Raw genomic sequence first — 25744 nt, 5'->3', positions numbered from 1 at the left:
CTACCGAGGTGGCCCAACGGAGAATGGCTCTTGCGGCGGATTGCGCTCTGATACGAGTTCGTCCAGGTGTATCTCCGACGACTACCAATTGGATGTCGTCGGCATAAATGAAAACGTAAACGTTGGGTGGCAGAAAGCGAAAGATTCCGTTCATGGCGACCAAAAATTCTCGCTGGTGCTCTAAGGGTGCTTCTAAGGGTGAACAAGTGCTGGAAGTTAAACGACAAACAGTCGTGATGATAAGGGTTTTAAACCTTCAATAGGCGTCCTTCCCTTCTTGACAGCAATCGGCACAGTCCAGGACGTGGCCGGTGAGATCGTGCCGAGAGGGGAAAGCTCCTCAACTATTAGAGGGTGCACGCACCACGATCGATAGCATTTTTCAACAATTATGACTAGTTGGCCAAAAATCCTTGATGGTCCTTGAAGAGTTAGGCGTAGCAGAAATTCGTCTACTAGGCCGAGTAGTGTCCCGTCTAGCGGATCACCCATGTCGGACTAGACAACATTGTGAATTTAACGGTAGGAACAGATCGGCGACTAGATAATCTGCACTAAAGCTGATTGGCACTACTCTCTTTAAATTCTTAAGGACACTAGCGCCTTTTACTCTATGAAGCTATGGCGCTTCTTGGCTTTCCAACGATTTTCGTTCCTCCCCGATTTCCGCCAGTAGGGTTAGGTGGAGGTTGATGTGTCTGATGGCCTACCTAGCGACTTTCAAAGTTCGGTGTTGTTGTACCCCAGCTTGCATGCAGTTTTACGCACAAACATTTTTTGATACTACCTATTCGAAACTAATTCAAACTTGTAGCATAATTTTTTACAATTTTCTTCAACTACGAATCACCTCTACTTTTATTCTCTAGCCCGTACCCTAGATATGTGACTGTTTACCAACAAGCCCGATCAGCTAGTCATAAAAAAATTTGGATCCAATTATATCAAAATGTGTTACAAATAACAACATCTGTAGGGTAGCCAACTTGATTTGGACCCCTACACATTTTGGACCCTCATGGCGACATTTTCTTGGTTTCAGAACTAAAATCAATGACGCTGCTAATTCCCCCATTGGCTTCAGGAAAATAATTTTGTTCAGCATCTGTTTCACTGGTTTCACATCACTGAAAATCTCTAAACGCTCACAATAAGTTTTTGTCAAAATTGTTAATTTAAAACGCATGAATCTTCTTATTGATGCATGCCATTCGAAAGATAAGACTTTGCTTCGGCTCAATTGACCAGGGTAGATTAAAATTTCAACTTTGAAGAGACTAAATTGGTGGTGTCCAAAATGTGTACATTTGGGGGTCCAAATAATGTTGCACTGTCCAAAACGAAGAATATTTTCATTTAACCTTCCTAGTGCATTGGGGTCCATTTCGACCCAAGCACACCCTAAACACCGCTGTAACTTTGTAACGCAACGAGATAAAAATCTGAAAAATTCTGACTTTTCCTAACTTTCGGAAATTAAGGTTCCCTGAGAAAATCAGCTTCCAGCGACATCTAGGAGAGGCGCCACAAAAAAAGTGACACATTGTGCATTGGGGTCCATTTGGACCCAAGATTTCTTCTCGATCACAAAAACTCAAATTTCAACCGATTTTCGATCTTTAGGCACCAAATGAAAGCTGTAGGTTCCAATAACAAGCCCACGAGGTGATTCATCCAAATTGACCACTCTAGTCCCCGGGGAACCTGTGCTAAAGAGGTACTGTTTGAGCTTCTCAATTTGGCACCAAATTTTCGAGTTTCGTGTTATGAAACATAAAATTGCTTGCAAATATGTGCTCCGATGATCCCAACTGTATTTGCTATATTGTATATGCCATTTCTGGGCAAATTTATCCCTCGAGCGGTCATCGGAAAGCCCTCTGGAAGATCCGGAACGTCCGTAAAATTGGCCAATTCTAAAATTTCATCCCAGAGCTTCGCGATTTTTTGGTAACCATTCATTCTGGTAAATTGTGGGTGCAATCAATAGTTAAAGCCTTCTGTGACCTACAAATGTCCCAGAAACGGTCCTCCGGAAGATCCGGAACATCCGTAAAATGGCCAATTCTAAAAGTTCATCCTAGAGTTTCGCGTTTTTTTAAAACCATTCATTCTGGCAAATTGTGGGTGCAATCAATAGTTAAAGCCTTCTGTGACCTACAATTGACCCAGAAACGGTCCACCGGAAGATCCGGAACATCCGTAAAATGACCAATGCTAAAGGCACAGAGAACAGACATGGAGGCTCGAACAAAATTTCTTGCAAAACATGTGTAAACAAACACACCGAACCTCAACGCCATCGACGTCGACATTGCAACTCACAATCTCATTTTGACAACACGATGGCGCTGGTATGCTCTTGCATGCATAACGACACTAGCGCACAGTGGCATTTTTTGATGACGCTAGCGCTGACTATGCACGGGATAACGGTGACATTCCAAAGTAATTTCAAAATGAACAGTAAAAAGTTATCACAACATGGCAAGTGGAGCTTCAACGTCTGTTCTCTGTGCTAAAAGTTCATCCTAGAGTTTCGCGATTTTTTTAAACAATGCATTCTGGAAAGTTGTGGGTGCCATCAATAGGTCAAGTCTTCTGTGACCCCCAAATATCCCAGAAACGGTCCTGCGGAAGATCCGGAACACCGGTAAAAGTGGCCAATTCCAAAAGTTAATCCTAGAGCTTCCCGTTTTTTTGTAACCATTCATTCTAGCAAATTGTGGGTGCAATCAATAGTTAAAGCCTTCTGAGACCCACAAATGTCCCAGAAACGGTCCTCCGGAAGATCTGGAACACCGGTAAAAGTGGCCAATTCTAAAAGTTCATCCTAGAGCTCCGCGATTTTTTCGTAACCATTCATTCTTGCAAATCGTGGGTGCAATCAATAGTTAAAGCCTTCTGTGACCTACAAAGTCCCAGAAACGGTCCTCCGGAAGATCTGGAACATCCGTAAAAGTGGCCAATTCTAAAAGTTCATTCTAGAGTTTCGCGATTTTTTCGTAACCATTCATTCTGGCAAATTGTGGGTGCAATTAATAGATAAAGTCTTTTGTGACCCCCAAATATCCCAGAAACGGTCCTGCGGAAGATCCGGAATACCGGTAAAAGTGGCCAATTCTAAAAGTTTGGTTTAGGTAAGGTTTATCCCAGAGCTTCGTGTTTTTTTGTAAGCATCCATTCTGGCAAATTGTGGGGCAATCAATAGTGAAAGCCTTCAGTGACCCCTAAATGCCCTAGAAACGGTCCTTCGGTAGATCTGGAACATCCGTAAAAATGGCTAATTCCAAAAATTCGTTCGTTCGATATATTCTTGCAAATTGTGGATGCAGTCAATATTGAAAATCTTCTATGACCTCCAAAATGCCACAAAATCGGTCCTCCAGAAGATACGGATCATCCGTGAAAGTGGCCATTCCACAAGTTCACCCCAGAGCATAGCAATTTTTTCGTAACCATCCATTCTGATGAATTTTGGGTGCAATCAATAGTGAAAGTTTTCTGTGGTCTACAAATGTCGAAGACACAATCCTTCGGAAGATCTGAAACATCCATAAAAGTGGACAATTCCAAAACTTCAGCACGGTGATTTTTTTTGTAACCTTTCATTCTGGCAAATTAATAGGGAAAGTTTTCTGTGACCTCCAAGTGCTTAAGAAACGGTCCTCCGGAAGATCCAGTTCATTCGTAAAAGTGAATAATTCCAAAACAATGTCTCAGAACATCGCGATTTTTTGGATTTTTTTTCATCGCGAATTTCTGGATGAACTTCCGGAAGAAGTTCGGTGGAGCTCCCGGAGCAGCTCCCCGAGGAATTACTTGATGAACTTCTAGAGAGATTTGCGGAAGAACTCTCAGAATTCTCAGAAGAACTTCTAGAGGAATGCCTCTAGGAACTTTCCGAGGGATTACTTGATGAGCTTCCGAAGGAATTACCGAATTACTTCTGCAGAAACTTCGGAGGAATTCAAGGAGGAACGCCGCCACGCCGCCGTCGCTGGCTAATGATGATCTGTTACGCTAAATGTTCGTAGTGCCTCTTTTACGGATATTCCGAATTTTACGAAGGAATTTTTATTATTGATAAGAAAATTATTTTGAGATATCAGTGGAATGTCATTACTTGTCATCGTACGAGTTTGTACAATTCCATTTGATTCCACCGATTGATTTGATTCCTTTATGTGATTTGACAGATACGTATTTCGACCTTAACAGTAAGGCCGTCTTCAGTGTCTCGTACTTGTTTCGACTTTTATTATTGTCATTGCATATCACGGACGATTTTAGCTATTGATTGCGTACATAATTCACCCATATGAATGAAACCAAAAATTAGCAAAGCTGTGGGATGAACTTTTGGAATTGACCATTTTCACTGGTATTCCTGATTTCCGATGTATCACAACCAAAAAATAAATAAACATACGCGATTTCCACACAGACTCTCTAAGAATTATCGAAATTTAATTTTAACATACCTTCTCGGCTACTTCGACATAGAACATTATTTTAACCAACCACTGCCGAACAAATTACGCCAAATTTGGGCCTCTCAACCGAATGATGGCTGTTTACTACCAACACTGCGAAACTATTGACTTAACAATGTCTCGGTATAACATTAGACAATATTTTCAAAGAACAAACATTACAAATTCAGCAATATAAATTCAAAATCAAAATTATACATCACTTTACTAAAACAAACTATTATTTAATCATACTACAGCATTACAAAAACAAACATGTATATGTATATGTACTAGTCTACGTTGGTTGACGAAATAGAATAAATAAATTAATGGGGGATCAAGTGTCCCCATATTGAGGCAATAACTTCAAATCTAAATATCCTGAAACTTTGATGAAATGTTGACATTTTCATCAGTACATTGTTATGAAAAGTTCTTAAAATTTTGCGTGGCTAATAAAAAAAATCTTTGGGAAAGTCAAAACACACAAACCGGCCTGCAGAATGAATAAGATTTGTCAATCCAAAAAACAAATCACCACATAATGGTCATTTGTCTATAGAGGATCTATACTTAAAAATACGCTAGAAGAAAACTACTTTAGTTCTCGCTAAAACAGGGGTGATCAAGTCTCCCCGGAGATCAAGTCTCCCCACCTTCCCCTATTGATTTCACAATCACTTCTCCGCCATGGATGTTTTCGAAATAAAATGTGGAGCTGTGGAATAAACTTCTGGAATTCATAATTTTAGCGGATGTCCCAAATTTCCCGGAGAACCGGAGCCGTATTGTGGTCATTTCGGGCCACAATAGACTTTCACTATTGATTGCATTATCCATTCGATGATATAAAAAGTTTCGAAATTTGCTTTGAGATGAACTTTTGAATTGGCCACTTTTACGAATGTTTCGGATTTCCCGCAGGGCCGTTTGTGGTCATCTCAGAGACTGAAACAATTTATTGCGTACACAATATGCCCGTATGGATGGTTACGAATAAAATAGCAATGCTTTGGAATGATTTTGTGGTATCAGCCCCTTTCGGGAGCATTTGCGGGTCGCAAAAGACTTGCACAATTGATTGGACAGGAAATTCGGTTAAGAATGAATTGGAAAAAGCTCTGAGATGTATTTTTGAAATTGACCACTTTTACATATGGTCCGGATCTTTCGGATGGCCGTTTCGGGAGCTTTTTGGATCACTGAAAACTTTCACTACTGATTGCATCCATTATTCGTCAGGATGGATGATTACGAAATAATGCGAATCTCGGGGATTACCTTTTGGAATTGATCATTTTTACGGATGTTCCGAAAAAATCACAAAGCTCTGGGATTAACTTTTTGAATTGGCCATTTTACGGATGTTCCGGATCTTCCGGAGAATAATTTCTGGGGCATTTGGAGGTCACAGAAGACTTTACCTATTGATTGCACCCACAATTTTCCAGAATGAATGGTTTTAAAAAAATCTCGAAACTCTAGGGTGAACTTTTGGAATTGGCCATTTTACGGATGTTCCGCATCTTCCGGAGGACCATTTCTGGGACATTTGTAGGTTACAGAAGGCTTTAACTATTGATTGCACCCACAATTTGCCAGAATGAATGGTTACCAAAAAATCACGAAGCTCTGGGATGAACTTTCAGAATTGGCCAATTTTACGGATGTTCCGGATCTTCCGGAGGACCGTTTCTGGAACATTTGTGGGTCACAGAAGGCTTTAACTATTGATTGCACCCACAATTTGCTGGAATGAATGGCTACGAAAAAATCGCAAAGCTCTAGGATAAACTTTTGAAATTGGCCGTTTTACGGATGTTCCGGATCTTCCGGAGGACCATTTCTGAGACATTTGTAGGTCACAGAAGGCTTCAACTATTGATTGCACCCACAATTTGCCAGAATAAATGGTTACCAAAAAATCGCGAAGCTCTGGGATGAAATTTTAGAATTGGCCAATTTTACGGATGTTCCGGATCTTCCAGAGGGCTTTCCGATGACCGCTCGAGGGACAAAATTGCCCAGAAATGGCATATACAATATAGCAAATACAGTTAGAATCATCAGAGCACATATTTGCTAGAAATTTTAAGTTTCATAACACGCAACTCGAAAATTTGCTGCCAAATTGAGAAGCTCAAACAGTACTTCTTTAGCACAGGTTCCCCGGGGACTATAGTGGCCAATTTGGATGAATCACCCCGTAGGCTTGTTATTGGAACCTACAGCTTTCGTTTGGTGCCTAAAGATCGAAAATCGGTTGAAATTTGAGTTTTTGCGATCGAGATGAAATCTTGGGTCCAAATGGACCCCAATGCACAATGTGTAACTTTTTTCTAATGCATTAGGAAGGTTAAGAAAATTATAATTCTCAGCGATTTATACAGCGAATACTTGATCACTTGTCATAAGACGAGTTTGTACTATCTTCGACTTCGAGTCAAGTACGAGACACTGAAGACGACCTTACTGTTGAAGTCGAAATACGTATCTGTCAAGGTACAATCAAATGGTGGAATTAAATGGGATAGTACAAACTCGTCGTATGACAAGTGAAGACATTCCACTAAAAAGCTCAAAATAATTTTCTAAACAATACTTGATGCCAATTTCAAATTTCTATTTCATAAATGAGACTTCCATGCGATTGGTGTGATTGTCGCCTATATCAAACGTGCTATTTGATACGTATAAGCAAATATCGGTTAGCACTTCATCTCCTGGATGATGATGATGATGATGATGATGATACTACCATCTATTGTAGCAAGGCACCTGCCGATAGCACTGGCCATATCTGGAAAACGATTTGATCATGATTATACTTCCGTTTGTATTTCATCAAACTCCTGTATGAAGGGCCAAAATGGGTGGGGTGGTTCCATAAGCAAAGACACTTATGCGAATCCACGGGATGAATAGAGAATCTCCTTCCAGAAGAAAGTTCGTACACACAATAATATAATCTAGCCCTCGTTTCCCAGATTGACCCAATAGATGGGGAGAAGAGCCCGCCCTTTATCCACGAGATGTTAACAATAGGAAGTTGGCGATTCCACTCTTCCTATCCAAATCGCTTCAATCGGGTGCCCTGATGGTTTTTTTTGTATGGTATTTAATCATATAGTTTCAATATAATTAGGTAAGTATATAATGGAATTCTCTCACCAAGTTCCAATTCGCATGTCCTGGATGAGGGAGGACCTTTCCTCAACACCAGCTAGTTTTAGATTTATGCTGTCTTCCGAGTTGGAAAACCAATAGTTCGTCAAAAAATGTCCTGGTTTAAATCGGGGAATATTCTTGTTCAAAGATCGAAAAATAGGGTTCTTGATTTCTGAAAAGATTAAATGAAAAGACGGATGGCAGTATCATACATGAACATAACATGAACGTTTTGATTAAAATTAATATGTATTGTGTTTTTTGTAATGTCCATGAATTGGAAGAGTTGGTTAAGAGATTGGTAAAAAAAACCTGTGAAAATCGGTTGAAAAACCACTGAGTCATAGCCATTTGAAAATTTAGTTACAATGATTTCCAAAATGAATCCTAGTGTTAATTACCTATATAGATTGATCTGTATGATGTCACTCTTGTTTTCATGGTCAGAAGGTATGGAAGGAAGGTATTTCAAACCCAATATGTACTTCAATGTCATCAATTTCAATAATAAGATAACACATTACTTCTTCGAATAAAAAAATGAAGTAGATGTTTATTGATTTTTTTTTGTAAAAATCATATTTTTTTTGTTTTTGTAACGATGCAATAGAATACATCAATAAAAAAATGGATGCCATTAATTTCATATTTGCATTTTGTTTAGAAAAGAATGAAACAGAAACAGAATGCAAAAAATTCACGGACAGAAAATGTTTAACATTGAACCAAAAAATCCGATTGTTTTTAAATCGTCACATTTTTTAGAAAATATGTCGAAATTTATTGTTTCAACCAGATTTTCTGAGATACTATCAATAACAAATTATTTTTATTTCAACAATATTAAAATACACACATTTGAAAACAACCTCAGTAGGTTTTTGTGGACAAAATAAATTAATAGTATAAAATTTTCAAATTACAAGTCATTTGATAACTTAATACTAAGGACACACCTGTGGTACTTGTACCATGGTTAAAGAGAACAAGAAAATTATTCCAAGACTATCTTTAATAAAGACAATAATTGGTATGGTACTCATTTCAAGATTCTTGTACCATGGTACTTGTTCCACCAGTGTGTCATTAGTATAACTCGCTGGGTTTGATGCTCGATCCAGAAAATGTTTGGGTTGACGATTTTCTTGACTTCCCTGGACATCATCGTGTTATGATTGACGAATGCAAACATGGTAATTTGGCTCGCAATAAATAAATGTAGAAATGCTGAATGAACTTGCAAGGCAGCCATTTCCCAGTGGAGAATGTAATGCCGATAGGAAAAAGTAAAATATATGTTAATATAATGAAACAACGCCAGGATTTTGGAAAACTAAATCATTTCCTCTGACATCAAGTTGAGCATGGCCTCTTTTAAAATATTTTTTCCGAAAGACAAATATTTTTTTTTATAAAACCATAAATTTGAAAATTCTACTAATCATAATAGAGATAATACCAACAACTTCAAGAAAAACAAAAATGTTTGAACGAGTGAAGCGAAAAAAAAATTGTTAGCAAGGAATCGTCTTGCAGAAGGATCAGCATTATAGATGAATTTTTAAGATGATTTATATTACAATCCAATTTTACTCAATTTAATTTACTTTATATATAACTAGAAGAACCCGCCCGATCTCGCTCGTAGGTGCCTAACTGTCAATCAAACAATCGATTGTAGCGTCGCACTCTATATTGAGTAAATCTTACAAATCGATCAGCCCGTTCGTGAGGTATATTGCCTCAAAGGGAATGCAAACTCATTTTTAAATATAGAGATAACCTTTCAATAAGACAGCTGATGCTTATTTTGACTTTATGGAATGTCTAAAGAAACATATTTCTGCAACAAGTACAATAATATGAATGTTTATTACAGTTAGTTGAAACGACCACCATTCATCAATTTTGTATATTAAAGTCAACATTTTATTACACACGAGCAGACATGACGAATTCATTTCGCCTAAAATTGATTAGTTCTATAGTTATGCAGAAATATCTGTTTTATTTGTATAGGAGCCCCCCTTTCCAGAATGGGGAGGGGTCTCGACCCATCTAAAGAACCTTCCATCCTGTTCAAATCGATCGAATCACAAGAAGCAAAACTTTAGTTTGTTATATCGATTTAAATTTTCTTGTTATTCTTGTTGTTTCCTTCGTTTTCTTGCCGGAATACTATTCAATGTGTGCAATAAATCCTAAGTCTAAAAATTAGAATTCAATATACATATTGACATATGCTAATCAATACTCATCGATGTGGAATAGCCAAGGAAATAGCTCTATATTTTCATAAATATTGGAAGCTATAGTTTTGTTTCAACTAATAATAAAAAGCATAAAAAGCAAGATATCCATACCTTAAGAATATTGAACTTTTAAAGGTTTCATACGAAAGTTCATTAAAAAACGTTTCAATTTTTGAAAATTTATTAAGCTATTACTAAACTAGAGTACGAGAAAGGCAAAAGAATTTCTTCAATCTATTTGAATTTCCCAAATTCCATCAACCAAAATCAATAAATTAAATGTTTATGTGCTCATTAAAACGCCGCTCTCAGCAAAAATCCTATTAAACAAATGGTTTGCAAGTTAAAATTGAAATAGGTGGAATAAGCGACCATGAGGAAAAAATGTCATTCGTGATTTAATAAATGAACTAATGAACCAATGACACAGTCACCGAGGCAAGTGATAAAGAATATTATATAAATTGCTAATTTGATTCAAATGGATACGGAGTATTTGCCGGCAGGGGTTCAATTCCGAACAAACCCAAAATTATCCATGCTGAATAACGTTCCGTAAACGTAAATTAAAGTTTAGGTTATATCCGGATATTTGGAAAATAAATAAAATTATACTTAATAATTTTCAATCTCAAGATGTCCAAATTTTGAAACCTCGTTCAAATGTTTTGAATATTTCCTCTGCTTGAATGTACTGGTTGAAGACGGAACTATCCGTGGAGCCTTCGGTTACTCCTGTGGAACCAGCCCTGATGACTTATTTTGAGTACTTCCACTGCGCTACAGGTTCGGCCTTGGTTTCGGCTATTATTGGTGCACGACGGAAGTAGCGAGAGTAACAACTGGAGGGCTGTGGCAACATACAATCATAGAACGACGAGGCAGCTTATGGGCTTCTGCTTTCAACTGGAGCATTTCGGATATCGGGGTATGAATTTGTATATCAATTTAATATTTTCTTCATTTCGAAACAAGAAAATCCTTGACATGAAAAATTCAACGCAGCCGTCCAGACGCAATGATTGCTGCGATCTCGGTTAGCACTTCATCTCCTGGACCTCCCAAAATGGAACATTTACCCTAATACATAATTCTGTTATGAACTCTTTGATTTGAATGAGGAAAAGAAAATTCATAACTTGATTATAACGCAATGTGTTCTGTATGGGTTCTTCTTTAAAGTTTCGAGATGATGGTAATGGCAGCTAAGGATAATTTTAACAATGCCAATAATATAATTTGTTATAATTCAGTTCTTTTGTGGTATACGTTACATGAAACACGTCGAGTTATATTTTTTGTTACTAAAAACATATTTACGAACATTTTTATTAACACTAGAACAAATTTTGTTATTTTAACTACTAATGGTACAGGTTATGAAACAGTCCCTGTTAAAAAAAATGATGTGGCAAAATAACAAATTCTGATAGAATTCTATAACATTTGAAAAAATAAATGTAAACGGCATCTGATCAATAATTTGAATAAAATTTATTATTTACTGTAATTTTTATTTTATTTTGTTAAGTTCAAAGCCTTTAGTAATAAGTTCTATCGAGAATAGTCGAAAACTAAGACTAGTATCAAAAAAAATATTGAACATTGGATTCATTTCTTTCAAAAATGAGGATTGAAAAACAACTATGAATTGATAAAATGACAATTATTCTCTAAAAACATTTTTATTCATGTCACTTTGGTTTGGTTAGGTTTCTTGGTTTAGCATCATATAATACAAATACGGGAGAAGACATAATATTCAATGTTATGAGAAATGAAACATGAAAAATGATGATTCTATTAGAAAGATCTGCGTACGACTACATTCTGAATCGCTGTCGAGTCATCGTACCCAACTTATTTATCATAGGCTAGAATTCTGTAATAATTTCTTCTTCTTCATGTCGTCTAATGGGGTCACCTTTCAGCATCGCATTAATCATACTGGAATAAATAAAAATCATGAATCATTTCTTAAAAACTCTAATCTACGAAGTGTCATACCAGTAAAGATACACGAAGAAAATTATCATGTAAAATCCCAACCCTATCATCGTGTCCCGCATGTGCTTCTTCACCATGCCACGGTTGTGAATTTCGGCCGGATCGAAGATTCCCAAATTGCCCGAAGGCACCTTAACGAGATCGTAGATTTGCCATCCGATCATCGGCAGGTTGGCTATGAGCAGCATCCAGCTGCCGTTCATCAGCAAAATAAACGCCAAAAAGCAGTGAGCCGCTAGCTTCGGCACAACCCAAAAATTCAGCTTGGAACAGCACTGCTGCGCATTCAGATAGTCACACTCCAGATCGGAAAGGATTATTACCTAGATAAAGCATGATTAGGCTAAGGAAACAGTACACTTTCATTGATGAAATGTATGTGATTGAAATATGATTTTGATATCGATTTTGGCAAAGGATACAAAGTAGATGAGCAGAAACAAAATCACGCCCGTGATCAGTAGCGCTATTCCGAACACAAGCGTCTCGGGAAGCATTTCGTTCTAGGTTGACAAACGTTCGGTAGAACTCCTATTTCCAAAAGCCACAAATTTTAATCAATCAAATGTTGAGCATTTTCACTTGAACCTCACAAACTTCTCAATTCACCCGACACAAAAATAGATTTGTTATTATTGCAGCCGGGTTTGACGGGAAGCATAAACAGTGCTTGTGATAGATATATAAAAAGCATACCATACAGATGTAGTGGTTCGCATGCGCGGTTTGGAGATCTCATACCTGCTAAATATCTTTCTTTCATTGCAAAATGAAAATTCAAAACGACCGGTTTTAATAGGGAATGCGTTTTCTATTTTGTGTGTTTAAATTACTTTAGATTTTATTTATAGTATGACTTAAATGTACTGGCTAACAAGAAATATCATAAATAAAAAAAGACTTAATACAACGATAATAAAGGAGGCTATATGTAACTATTTACAAAACGATAATACTAAAATATGAAATTCGCAGATATCTACATCACATTCATGCATAATATTTTTTTGGACGATGGCTGAAATAAATATAAAATATATTACATTAAACTTCAGAAAAAAATCCTATCTAGAATACAAAAAAATTCAAAAAATTTGATTTAATGTTTAGTTCCGTATCGGAAAATTTAGCATTTAGGCCGATAAACATTGTTTTAAAAATATCAATGTGCTCTATTTTTGTTAGCAATAAAATATCGAATTCTCCGTTTTATGATACTTAGTCAAGTCAAGGTATACACCCTTTCTTGTTTACGGACGAACGATGATTTTGCTAGCGTAAACGAGAATGCGCTTCAACTTTCGTTCGAAAGCGCGTTCGTACGTAAACAAGAATATGGGTAATAGTTGATATCCTTAGGGATGATATTACAAACATTAAAACGGAACCTGCCACATTAGATCAACCAACTGGTCGCAGTGTAAAATGTACCCAACAGGAAAAAAGGTATAATATTGTCTATGACAATATCACTTTGATATTTTTATTCGCTCAAATGTTTCCTTATATTACAAAGAAAACTTCAAATAAACCTCTTTTGCCACATACGAACATTATTAGAGACGACCTATAATGTTGGTTCTTTGAGAAAATTGACTTTTGAAAGCAAGCTAAACCAAATTTTTAAAGCTTCACCAGTACTGCAAAAAGGTCATGATCGTCATAAGGCAGAGACCAAAAAGCCTTTTTTTATATCAGGCGACCAAATGAAAGAATTGTGGGTGCATTGATCAATTCCGCATGTAAGGCAATCATGAAAGGACGTTGTGCTTTACTTTAAAATAAAAATTTCTGAATTATTTTAATGAATATATGCAAAGAAAAATAATTAGTCGATACATTGATCATATTCCTTTAATTCAGCGAGTTGAAAGGGGTAACATGCCTTCCATCATTCGCGATTTCATAGATATTGAAAGGGGCAGATACGTAAATAAAGCGTGAAATCTCTCATTGAAAATGAAAAATTGCGGTACTGATCTTCACATATCATAAGACGCGTTATTACTATCCCGTTTAATTGCAGTATGGCCGTAAATGAATACGAGAGTTTCCATTATAGAAATATTTTATGAAGGAAAGGAGAACTTTTTGAAACGAAACGAAACATTCAGTTAGATTTCAAGAGAATATGTGGTTTGAGGAAGGAGATATGTAGACCTTGTTATTAGGTAGAGGTTCCATTTTCCATCTCACTAAGCATATATTCAAATTCATCTCAACACTAAGCATATATATTCAAATTCATCTCTTCACGAAGCAAACAAATACAGCACCAATTTCGTCGCAACTTTTTGCAAACATGCGTGCTTACTCCTGAAAACAAGAGAGCGATGAACTTTTCACCGACAATCAAACTCCTGAAAAAATCACAAAAATGTGAAACAAATCAAATTTCTATTCATTATTGCTTGGTTTCTTATGGAATGAACATATGAGCTATCACAGCGGAGCCTCTAGACATGAACCTTTTTCTTGAGAAGTACCCCTTCGAGCTTTTACGTTCATTGAGGTACCCCCTACTTTTTTAGCTGTGAATGAAAATAAGCATCAGAGATGTATAAAAAACGGTACTGAAAACTAACGAGACGAGATATATGCTGCCTATAATCGCATATCAGTCTCTTCTCTGCCGGATTTCCTATTCATATGGAACAAATATGTGATTTTGGGTAGTATGGCTCTCCATAAAGTTGACTGAAATTTTTGTTATTCCGTGAAACATTCCAATTCAAATTTAATTTCATCAAGCTTCCTATAAGTCTTTAAGGACATGTGAAGGATTTCGAGCCTCATGAAAGTAAAATTCGGAGCTTCCGAGCATCTTGAACGGAGGCTTCCGAGCCTCTTGAAAGAGGCTTCTGAGCCTCTAAAAGTGAGGCATGAGAATTTTGAAAGGACGCTTTTTAGCCTCTTCAAAGCACACTTCCGAGCCTCTTAAGGGGAGGACTCCAAACCTCGCTAAAGAAAACTTTTTAGCATCTTGGTAGGACGCTTCCGAGCCTCTTGAAAGAGGTTTCCTTGAAAGAGGAATTCCAAACCTTTTGAAGGGAAGCTTTCGAGCCTCATGATAGGAGGCTTCCGAGCCTCATGATAGGAGGCTTGCGAGTCTCATGAAAGGAGTCTTTCATGTTCCTTGAAAGAAGAATTCCAAACCCTTTTGAAGGGAGGCTTCTGATTCTCTTGAAACGAGGCTTTCAAGCCTCTTGGAAGGAGGCTTCTGAGCTTTTTGATAGGAAGCTTCCGAGCCTCTTGAAAGGAGGTTTCCGAGTCTCTTGAAAGGAGGTTTCCGAGCTTCTTGAAAGGATGCTTCCAAGTCTTTTAAAAGGAGGTTTCTGAGCCTCTTGATAGGAAGCTTCCAAGCCTTTTGAAAGGATGCTTCCGAGCCTCTTCAAAAGCGGCTTTCAAGCATCTTGGAAGGAGGCTTTTGAGTTTTTTGATAGCAAGTTTTGTGTGTCTTTCGAAAGAAGGCTTTCAAGCTCCTTGAAAGAAGAATTCCAAATCTTTTAATGGGAGGTCTCCGACCCTCTTGAAAGGAGCCTTTCAAGCTCCTTGGAAGAAGAATTCCAAACCTTTTGAAGAAAGGCTTCGAGTTTCTTGAAAGGAGGCTTAGGAGCTGCTCAGAAGAAGGCTTCCGAAAGGCTTCGAATAAGGCTTTTCCAACGAAGCTACTGAGCTTTTCACAGGCTTTGATAAACTGATCGCATCGTCATGCATATTATGTACAATGCAAAGTTTTGGAATCAAACATAAAACAATTATCAAAACTAATAATAAGTTTTTATTGGAATGGTAATACATCCGCCATTAAGCATTTTTGTCCCTAGGGGTACATGTACCCCAGGTTGAGAACCGCTGAGCTATCAGATGAAGCCCAGGAGCGGTATTTTGCTCGTTAAATGGTTTGCTCGATGGGGATCCAGCAGATTTGTTAATGTTTTTAGAACTGCGGAAAACCCATGCATAAAATTTAGAACAAAAATATGTGCGAAATACATCTACCTACTGTCAAGCTTTTTTTTAGTAAAACAGAAGTAACGAAAAACTACGTATGGACCCACATCAAATCTCGGAAATCTTTGATATTGACTGCTGTAGCTGTCAATATTTCCGCCGTTGTTGTATCGGTAACCATTGTTTGATCCAAAAGATTTGATACTGATGGATTCCAATGGTTTATTTTCAGTTTTTTTTTTCAGCCTGTTGTAGTCGTCATCAGTATCTTAATCATTGTTGGTACCGTCAGTGGGGGTGACATTGGGCCAAATTGTGGTATGTTTCAAGTAAATGTTATTAAGCTCTGGTAGTTAACAAGTAGTAGTAGTAGTTTGGTACGATCTTGAATAATAATTACATACAGTAATGAATGAGGCATTAAACATACCGTCGTCGAGGGTGACAATGGGTCTGGGGGGTGGGAATGGGTCATTGCTCTCACTGGCAGTGTGGAGGTCGGATAGCAAAAACCGTCCAAAAAGGTCTCTTATAATTTAGTTTTCTTGCCGTCAGATACATTCAATCTATTCTACAAGCATTCTAAGTAGTTGAAACAGTGACCCATTCTCACCCCCATTTGACACATTGTCACCCCCGACGACGGTAGTTCAAAATTGTCCCATTCTTACCCCTCAGAGAGGATGAAATTGGGTCAAATAAAATAAAGTTCTTTTGTAGAACACAATTGAGAAAAGAACATCACACATTAAGTTTTCTCTATGAAATAGGATTCGTGAAATTAGGTAAATATTATTTATGCTTATAATAAAATATTCTCAGTACCGTGCGGGACCGAAATCCGTCCACCTCATGAGATATCAACAAATTCAAGGGGGTTAAAGATAATTAATGTAGAAATAATTTATCTTATCCTGTTCAGATACTTGGCTTACTTTTAGGGCATAGAAATGGAAAGAAGGCTTTGAAATTTAAACAACAAAAACAAAAACAAAATCTCCACCCACCAAAAGCGGAGTATTTGTCGCCATTTGGTTTTCGGGTAGAGCATAATTGCACCAAAAGTAACTGTGTTTTAATTGCTAATTGCGAATCATTACATAAGATGAGCGGAATACAAATCGAAGGGATCGCTTCTCAAGGTGCGTATCGAACTATTTACAGTGGCAAAAGTGGCAGTTTAGTCAATCAGAATGCTTCAATTTAAATATTTAGGTAAAAAATAGCTGTACGGATTTTGATCCTTTGATTCGAAATCTGTCCACGGTGGACGGGAGTAGTTGAATTTATTCATTATGTTTTTCGTAGTTTTTAATGAGTAAATGCGACACACTTCGAAAGTAGAGGCCTGCATGCTCCTGTGTCAATGACAAACGTTTTATTTAAATTCGATTCCTATTTTCTAATGACGTTTTTATATACTAAGGTACTTAAGTGTACGGATTTCGATGACCCACGGTGCAACGGTAAACGATATATAAAAAGTCGAGTCGAGTCAAGTACGAGACACTGAAGACGGCCTTATAGTTGAGGTCGAAAAATACGTATCTGTAAAGAAAACGTAGTGGAATTAAACGGAAAGTACTAAACGCGTCTTAGACAGTTGAAGACATTCCACTATTTTTCTATTTATTACCAGACTAAGGCCGGAGTGGCCTGTGCTGTGCATAGAAATCTTCCCCACTCAGCACGGTCCATGGGTACACGTCGCCAACCACGCAGATTGCGAAGGATACACAAATCGTCCTCAACCTGATCGATCCACCTTGCCCGCTGTGCAACTTGCCTACTTGTTCCCGTCGCATCGTTGTTGAGAGCCATTTTCACCGGATTACTGTCCGACAATTTGGCTACGTGATCGGCCCACCGCAGTCTTCCCATTTTCACGGTGTAAAAGATGGATGGTTCTCCCAACAGCTCATGCAACTCGTGGTTCATTCGCCTCCTCCACGTACCGTTCGCCATCGGCACACCACCATAGATGGTACGCAGAACTTTCCTTTCGAAAACTCCCAGTGCGCGTTGGTCCTCCACGAGAATCGTCCAGGTCTCGTGTTCGTAGAGAACTACCGGTCTAATAAGCGTTTCGTAGATAGTCAGTTTGGTACGGAGGCGAACTCTATTCAATCATAGCGTTTTTGCGGAGTTCAAAGTACGTATCATTTACTGCCATGATGCGTCTCCGAATTTCTCTGCTGGTATCGTTATCGGAGGTCACCAGTGAACCCAATTACATGAATTCTTCAATTTCTTCCTATCATGTACTACGTCTTCGACGTGTTGATGACTAGTCCAATCCGTTCAGCTTCGCTTTTCAGTCTGATGTAGGCTTCCTCCATCCTTTCAAAGTAACGTGCCACAAAATCAAAATCGTCGGCGAAGCTAAATAACTGGACGGACTTCGTGAAAATAGTATGTTGAATAGCAGACACGAAAGACCATCACCTTCTTGCCGTAACTCTCTGCGCGTTTCGAAGGGACTCGAGAATGCCCCTGAAACTCGAACTACGCACATCACCAGATCCATCGTCACCTTGATCAACCGTATCAGTTTATCCGGAAATCCGTTTTCGTGCTGCCACAGCTGGTCCCGATCGATTGTGTCATAAATTTATGGGCACGTTGTATTCGCGGCATTTCTGCAATACCACGTCGATTATCTTGTCCAATTGTTCAAGCCATTCTCGTTGACGTTTTTTGTGAAAGATTCCTTCCTTCTTCCTATTTGCCATAATAAAGCTCCAGGCAACAAAAAGTTACAGTCAATTAGGTATGAGGAGAGGAAAATTTGTTCGACACTTATTGCTACAAGATACCGAGGCAGTGGCGTAGCCACGGGGGTGGTTTTGGACATAAACCCCCCCCCCCAGAGGCCAAATTTTTAGAAGAAATTTTTTTTCGAACCTTCTCGAAATTAAAAAATGTTCAGAAACCCCCACCAACCCCCCCCCCCCCCCCAGACCAATTTTCTAACGCCACTGTACCGAGGAATCCTCTGCATCTGCGTGAGCGCAACGGGAAAGGAATAGTTGGTTAGTTGAGAAGATAATTCATGGGAAGTCACCTTGGTAAGCGTAAGACACGAAGACGAAAACCGTGTTCCAAATTAATCCAACGCGAAAGCAATGTTTTTCGTTTAATAAGCTTCTATGACACGATCGCACAGTGTTGCTTTTTGTCGATTTCGTGCGCTTTTTTAATAGCATCGTTTCTGTTGATTTTTTCGCTGTAGTTTGTTTGGAGGAAACGTTAGATATCATAAAGGGCTTTTTTTTGAGAAAATCTGTGAAATGATTAATCCACCAAAAGTGAGATAAAAATTTTACTTTTTCACCTAAACCGTATATGCGCCTAGTGTCTTCGAGAAAGTTGTAGCGGATGGTATTTTAGGCCACTTTGCCAAAAATCATGTATCTGTGACTTATACTTTACTAGATATGTGACATTTACCGTGGAAGGCCCCTAAAATCAGTTTTTTGAGCATAACTTTTTTTATATAAACCGTCTAAGACGAATTAAGTACTGTCCATTTAATTCCACCAGTTAATTTTCGTTATCTTTGCAGATACGTATTTCGACCACAACTGTGTGGTCGTCTTCAGTGTCTTGTACTTGACTCGACTTAAAAGTCTTAATGGAAATGGACAGTACTTAATTCGTCTTAGACGGTTTAATACATTCCACTAAACGAGCTTTATATATTTTTCTTTTTTTATATGTTTCAGGCACTTTTACACCCTTCTACAAAGTTGTTTGGCTAATAAAAATACACGTTTTTGTAGAACATTGCGAAGCTCTATCTCTTAAAATTGATAAGTTATTTGAGAAAATATGTTTTTTCTAGGGGTATTTGAGAATCGTATAACTTGGTCCAGCGCAAAATGGCGCAGACAACTTTTTAGTTCTCTGAAGCTGCTGTATGTTGACTCTTGCCTAGCGATTGAAGCTTGTGTTTACACGAAATTACAAACGAGTTATATAGATTTTAAATTTTCTTGTTTTTGGCCTTACTCGTACACTAAGATTATGTATAGGCTATAGGATCGCACTAAAACCAATATTTGATGGTGGCCCATAAGCCCATAGTTTTATATAGAAATTCGATAAACTGAGCTGATATCTGTATGTGTGTATGAGTGTATGTGTGTATGTGTAGACATTTAAGACACCTTTTGCCTTTCTCGTACACTAAGTGCAAAACTAAAAGACTTTTTATTAAGACTAGATATACACATAGTGTCTTCAGGAAAGCTGTAGCGGATAGTATTTTGAGCCATATTGCCAAAGACACCCCATGTCTAACTATCATACTTTAAAAAATATGTGACTTTTTCAATGGAAGATCCTAAAATCACATTTTTATCATAACTTTTCTATTTTTCCAAGACTTTTCCAACCTTCTACAAAGTTATTTGTCAAACAAAACTACACGTTTTGTGGAACATTGCAGAAGCGCTATCTCTTAAAGCTTAAAAGTTATAATGAAAAGGTGTTTTTCTAGGGGTGTTCAGAAATCAAATAGCCTGTTCCGGCAAAATGGCCTAAAACTTTTTAGGATTCAGAAACTTAAAAAGCAGAGATTTATAGAGGAAGTTTGAAATCTATATAACACGTTTGTAATTTCATTGTAAACATAAGTTTCAATCACTAGAAAAGTCAACATACAGCAGCTTCAGAGAACTAAAAAGTTGTCTGCGCCATTTTGCGCCGGACCAAGTTATACGATTCTCAAACACCCTAAAAAACATATTTTCTCAAATAACTTATCAATTTTAAGAGATGGAGCTTCGCAATGTTCTACAAAAACGTGTATTTTTATTAGCCAAACAACTTTGTAGGGTGTAAAAGTGCCTGAAACATATAAAAAGTTATGCTCAAAAACTGATTTTAGGGCCTTCCACGGTAAATGTCACATATCTAGTAAATTATAAGTCACAGATACATGATTTTTGGCAAAGTGGGCTAAAATACCATCCGCTACAACTTTCTCGAAGACACTAGGCGCATGTACGGTTTAGGTGAAAAAGTAAAATTTTTATCTCACTTTTAGGTGGATTAATCATTTCACAGATTTTCTCAAAAAAAGCCCTTTATGATATCTAACGTTTCCTCCAAACAAACTACAGCGAAAAAATCAACAGAAACGATGCTATTAAAAAAGCGCACGAAATCGACAAAAAGCAACACTGTGGATCGATCCCGCAATAATAAATGTTTTGCAGAAATAACCTTTCTCATTCCGCGTTCTACCGAACAAGCTGGTATGCACAGCATCAACACGAGTGATCGCACACAGATTAAACAAAATTCTTTACTGTGGGGCAGATTTTTTCACTTCGCGTTCTCCCGGACAAGCTTACGTACCCAGAACTACAGACGATTGATTATTAAGCTGCCAAAGGGCTTCATTGGCGTCTATTTGCAAATGATGTCCAACGAATCGGCGGTGCAAAGTCATGTGTCCATTTCATTTCATTTATTTAGTCTACATCTATACAGATAACACTGAATCAACAATTTGACGCCACAATACACGGTTCGAGGCCGCATATCTCCATCCTCGAATACGCCCCACGCTCGCCAAGTCGTTCTGCACCTGGTCTGCCCATCTCGCTCGCTGCGCTCCACGTCGTCTCGTACCTGCCGGATCGGAAGCGAACACCATCTTTGCAGGGTTGTTGTCCGGCATTCTTGCAACATGCCCTGCCCATCGTACCCTTCCGGCTTTAGCTACCTTCTGGATACTGGGTTCGCCGTAGAGCTGGGCGAGCTCATGGTTCATTCTTCGCCGCCACACACCGTCTTCTTGTACACCGCCAAAGATGGTCCTAAGCACCCGTCTCTCGAATACTCCGAGTGCTTGCAAGTCCTCCTCGAGCATTGTCCATGTTTCATGTCCGTAGAGGACTACCGGTCTTATTAACGTCTTGTACATGACACATTTGGTGCGGTGGCGAATCTTTTTCGACCGCAGTTTCTTCTGGAGCCCGTAGTAGGCCCGACTTCCACAGATGATGCGCCTTCGTATTTCACGACTAACGTTGTTGTCAGCCGTTAGCAAGGATCCGAGGTAGACGAATTCCTCGACCACCTCGAAGGTATCCCCGTCTATCGTAACACTGCTTCCCAGGCGGACCCTGTCGCGCTCGGTTCCACCCACAAGCATGTACTTTGTCTTTGACGCATTCACCACCAGTCCAATTTTGTTGCTTCACGTTTCAGGCGGGTGTACAGTTCTGCCACCTTTGCAAATGTTCGGCCGACAATGTCCATGTCATCCGCGAAGTAAATAAATTGACTGGATCTGTTGAAAATCGTACCCCGGCTGTTACACCCGGCTCTCCGCATGACACCTTCTAGCGCAATGTTGAACAACAGGCACGAAAGTCCATCACCTTGTCTTAGTCCCCGGCGCGATTCGAACGAACTGGAGTGTTCGCCCGAGATCTTCACACAGTTTTGCACACCATCCACCGTTGCTTTGATCAGTCTGGTAAGCTTTCCAGGGAAGCTGTTCTCGTCCATAATTTTCCATAGCTCTACGCGGTCTATACTGTCGTATGCCGCCTTGAAATCAACGAACAGATGGTGCGTTGGGACCTGGTATTCACGGCATTTTTGAAGGATTTGCCGTACAGTAAAGATCTGGTCCGTTGTCGAGCGGCCGTCAACGAAGCCGGCTTGATAACTCATGATAACTCATGTGCCCATAAAATTGCTGAAATGTTGCCGATAGACATACTCCTTGAAGAAGAGAGAGAAGCCTCGCTTTCTTTCTATCATGAACACGTACGTCTAAATTTGAAAGATGATATTAGCATTTCCATAACATTGGTAATGTCATATTATCATTAAATATTTTATCATACATTACCAATGATAATGATAAAGAGGCGTGTTGTGTCTGCAAGTCGAACTTTCTACAGTTTTACAGGCACGAACAAAACTAGCTCTATACAGATTGATTATTCATCAAGTTCAAACGGCCAAGAGCCTTAGATTTTGAAGGAAACACACTTTCGAATTCAGAATTTGGGCGGAACATACTACGCTCAATACTTGTTGTCGTGGTTTCCACGGTTAATTCCATTTCAGGCAGACGCATGAGTGTGGCCGGTCTGCAAGAAGACTGGCAAGACCGGCACAAGAACGAGCAAGTAGGAATACGATGCATTCGGTTTTGCCCAGATCCACATGGGGCGTCCGATCATGATTGATAGGTACGAAAGTTTGTATGATTTTTTTTTTCTTATTTTGTATCATAGAGGTCACAGCTTGTGACTGTTACATATTATTACTCAATAGAACAAAACAAGGAAGATTTTCTCGATTTTCTAGAAAACGTGTTTTTACCAAGTAGACTGAAAGAACTAAAAATTTAGTTTGTCATAAGACGAGTTTGTACAATTCCATTTGATTCCGCTTCTTATGACAAGTAAATACATTCCACTAAAAGCTTAAAATAATTTTCGAATAAAAATTTAGAATATATTCCAATCTAATCTAATCTAATCTAAACCAAACTAATCAAAATCGACAACAACTGAGATTGCTAAAATTGGAAATATACATGTGATAAAATAATAGATATAAAAAGCCTTCAATAAATAGCTATGGGAATACTTAAAGAACACTAAGACAACGTTTTAGTAGAAACAAAGAGCCACTAGACTATGACTATAATGTCCTAATATATGCAGATTTTAAATTTATCTACTCGAGTGTTTTAGAAAGCCCAACATTCTCGTATTACTGTGTTTTTTGTGAATCAACCGTATTTTAGTTCTATGATCTCCGACATTTTAAGATAGGGTTTTATTTGCCTTTATTCGCGCCCTAAAACTCATTATTCGGTCGCATTTTTTTTAATTATATGGGTTAAGGAATATACAAGGTTAGTATCTATAGGATTCTAGTGATGTACGAACAAACTATTCATTTGGTACCATTGTTAATAAACAATACTTGACTTGCTGCCCAATTAGATACTCTCCCTTGTGATTCGTGTTATTTACATGATATCTTGCATGATATAAAATTCTCATTTATTTGGCGATCCATTCATGAGAGCGTGATCTCAGCTGTAAAACCTATATAATGTGAATGTTTCTAAGAAATAAACCCAAATGCCAAATCACCTACAAACAATCTATTGAAACTGATGAAAAGCAAATGAAATATCTATTGTCTCTATAAAAATGCGCAAGTACGGCATTTCGGATCAATAAGCCACTATTCCCACAGATATGAAAAACGAACATTTAATACAAATTTACAGATGATTCGTAAACATGGCGGATAGTAATAGTTTAGAGAGCGATAGTAATATTTTTCTATGAGAATCAAACAAAACAAAATCGTCCATGAACACGTACAACATACAGTAAATACAGAAGTTTCGAGAGTATAGCATGATCATCTATAACGTGTGGTCAAATGTAAAAGCGTAGATTGTGCTATTTCTCATCGCTGAGAACCAACCAGAACAATAACAAACATTCCTTGTCAGATTTGGTGCCAAATACCGTACAATTATTCCTTTTCTAGGTTAGATTAACTAGACGAGTCCTGCGCAAATATAAACAAGCACCTAGTCCCTTTGTGCCCGTTGTCATACTTACAAATCCAGCAACACAGGTTTAGTATCTTTGGCACATTTGAGAATCGAATGCATTAGTTTGACAAACCCGGTATCCTTGGGTTTCTCTAGGCCGCGCAGTAGACGATTTTTCATGACCGCCACAAACTCCCGGTTGCTCAGCTGCCCGTCCACTATTGCAAATGAATTAAGACAACACTCATTTTAAATTCAATGTTTTAACGATTTAACGCCTGGCGTCTACAGAACGCCTTGGGTACTTACTATTTTCGTCGAAAATGGTAAACACAACGTCAATGACGTGATCGGTCAGCTCTACCATTGCTACCGTCTTGGCCACGTGTTTGAGGGTGGCCTGGTCAATGGACGCACCGGCAATGTGGTAGAACGTTAGAGCAGTATCGACGTCGTTGATGTTGTTCAAAAAGTGGAAGAAATTAAGGTAGTCTTCCTTGGAAACACCTGCGCCGTGATCACGGAACCTTCACGAGTTGGAAGTGCCAAAATCGAAACAATTATTCGAAAAAGAACGAAAAATTTGAAAAGGAAAAAAATCAAAGCATTAACTATTCTATCCAGCGCTATGGTAGATTTGAAAAAATATTGCTGTGGAAAGCACAACTGCGCGCATCTTACCTCTTCTTGACGCGCTTAATCTTCTTGACTTTCTTCTTTTGCGGATAACCAGCGTAAGCAAGCATCAGCTCAGCGAAATCTGCCTCACTTATGTTACCGTTTTCGTCGGGATTCTTACGCATAAATTCCAAGGTCAGGATTTCCCGTTGCAGCTGTTGCTGGAAGTCCAAAAACTTCTCGATGGTTAACTTTTCGTCGTTTTTGGGTCCAAAAAAGTATGTAGTAAGTGCTGAATTTACTCCCTAAAACACACATTCAAGCATTATACAACATAAGATACACGTAAAAATATAAATCTTTGCATGTAAATTACCTTGAAAGTATTCCCTGTATTGGCATGATCTCTGTGTCGGTTTCCAATGCTCGTCTGCTGGCGAATTAGGTTGGCTACCTTTTCGAACTCCTCACTGTCAACATCTCCGTCACCGTTGAGGTCGAACATTCGGAACGCGATTTCGAAGTGGCGACGAGACGCTGAAATGATCAAACATATCCAAAGAATTAGAATCTCCCGAACATATGGAAATGGTTGTTCATGTAACCGATGGAAAGGATACAGGGAGTCCGAATGTTATCCGGGAAAAAAATTAGTTAAAATTTTACCGCCCCTATTTGCATAGCAATTCCATGGGACTCCCATGTCGGAAAAC

At 38.4% G+C, this 25744-nt stretch overlaps 2 protein-coding genes across 3 annotated transcripts in view; both read right to left on the bottom strand.

Annotated features, from left to right (window-relative positions):
- Window positions 1-11543: 11543 nt before the first annotated feature.
- On the bottom strand, window positions 11544-24618 carry LOC134213213 (protein cornichon homolog 4). The gene is made up of 4 exons (XM_062691955.1): window positions 24481-24618; window positions 12328-12436; window positions 11906-12228; window positions 11544-11845 (listed from the first exon to the last, which is right to left on the bottom strand). The coding sequence occupies exons 2-4, from the start codon at window positions 12400-12402 to the stop codon at window positions 11773-11775; spliced, it is 471 nt and encodes a 156-aa protein (XP_062547939.1). The 5' UTR covers window positions 12403-12436; window positions 24481-24618; the 3' UTR covers window positions 11544-11772.
- The window catches only part of LOC134213211 (calcium uptake protein 1 homolog, mitochondrial), a 67695-nt gene continuing 66055 nt past the window's right edge, over window positions 24105-25744 (bottom strand). For both annotated transcript variants that reach the window (XM_062691944.1, XM_062691945.1), the window contains exons 7-10: window positions 25408-25568; window positions 25095-25336; window positions 24723-24940; window positions 24105-24631 (exon numbers count right to left, since the gene is read on the bottom strand). In XM_062691944.1, the coding sequence (XP_062547928.1) occupies window positions 24477-24631; window positions 24723-24940; window positions 25095-25336; window positions 25408-25568 (776 nt within the window). In that variant the 3' untranslated portion in view covers window positions 24105-24476. The remainder of the gene's footprint in view (window positions 24632-24722; window positions 24941-25094; window positions 25337-25407; window positions 25569-25744) is intronic.

The sequence above is a fragment of the Armigeres subalbatus genome, chromosome 2, assembly GCF_024139115.2.
Source record: "Armigeres subalbatus isolate Guangzhou_Male chromosome 2, GZ_Asu_2, whole genome shotgun sequence".
Classification (NCBI taxonomy): Eukaryota; Metazoa; Arthropoda; class Insecta; order Diptera; family Culicidae; genus Armigeres; species Armigeres subalbatus.
Note: the sequence above shows the minus strand (reverse complement) of the source record. Positions and strands in the feature narration are given on the sequence as shown.

Excerpts from the sequence above, each read along its gene's own strand:
- LOC134213213 (XM_062691955.1), bottom strand. The coding sequence starts at position 12,402 with ATGCTTCCCGAGACGCTTGTGTTCGGAATAGCGCTACTGATCACGGGC. Across the intron at positions 12,229-12,327 it reads TGTTTCTGCTCATCTACTTT|GTAATAATCCTTTCCGATCT; the intron begins GTATCCTTTGCC and ends TGCTTTATCTAG. Across the intron at positions 11,846-11,905 it reads TTCTTCGTGTATCTTTACTG|TATGATTAATGCGATGCTGA; the intron begins GTATGACACTTC and ends TATTTATTCCAG.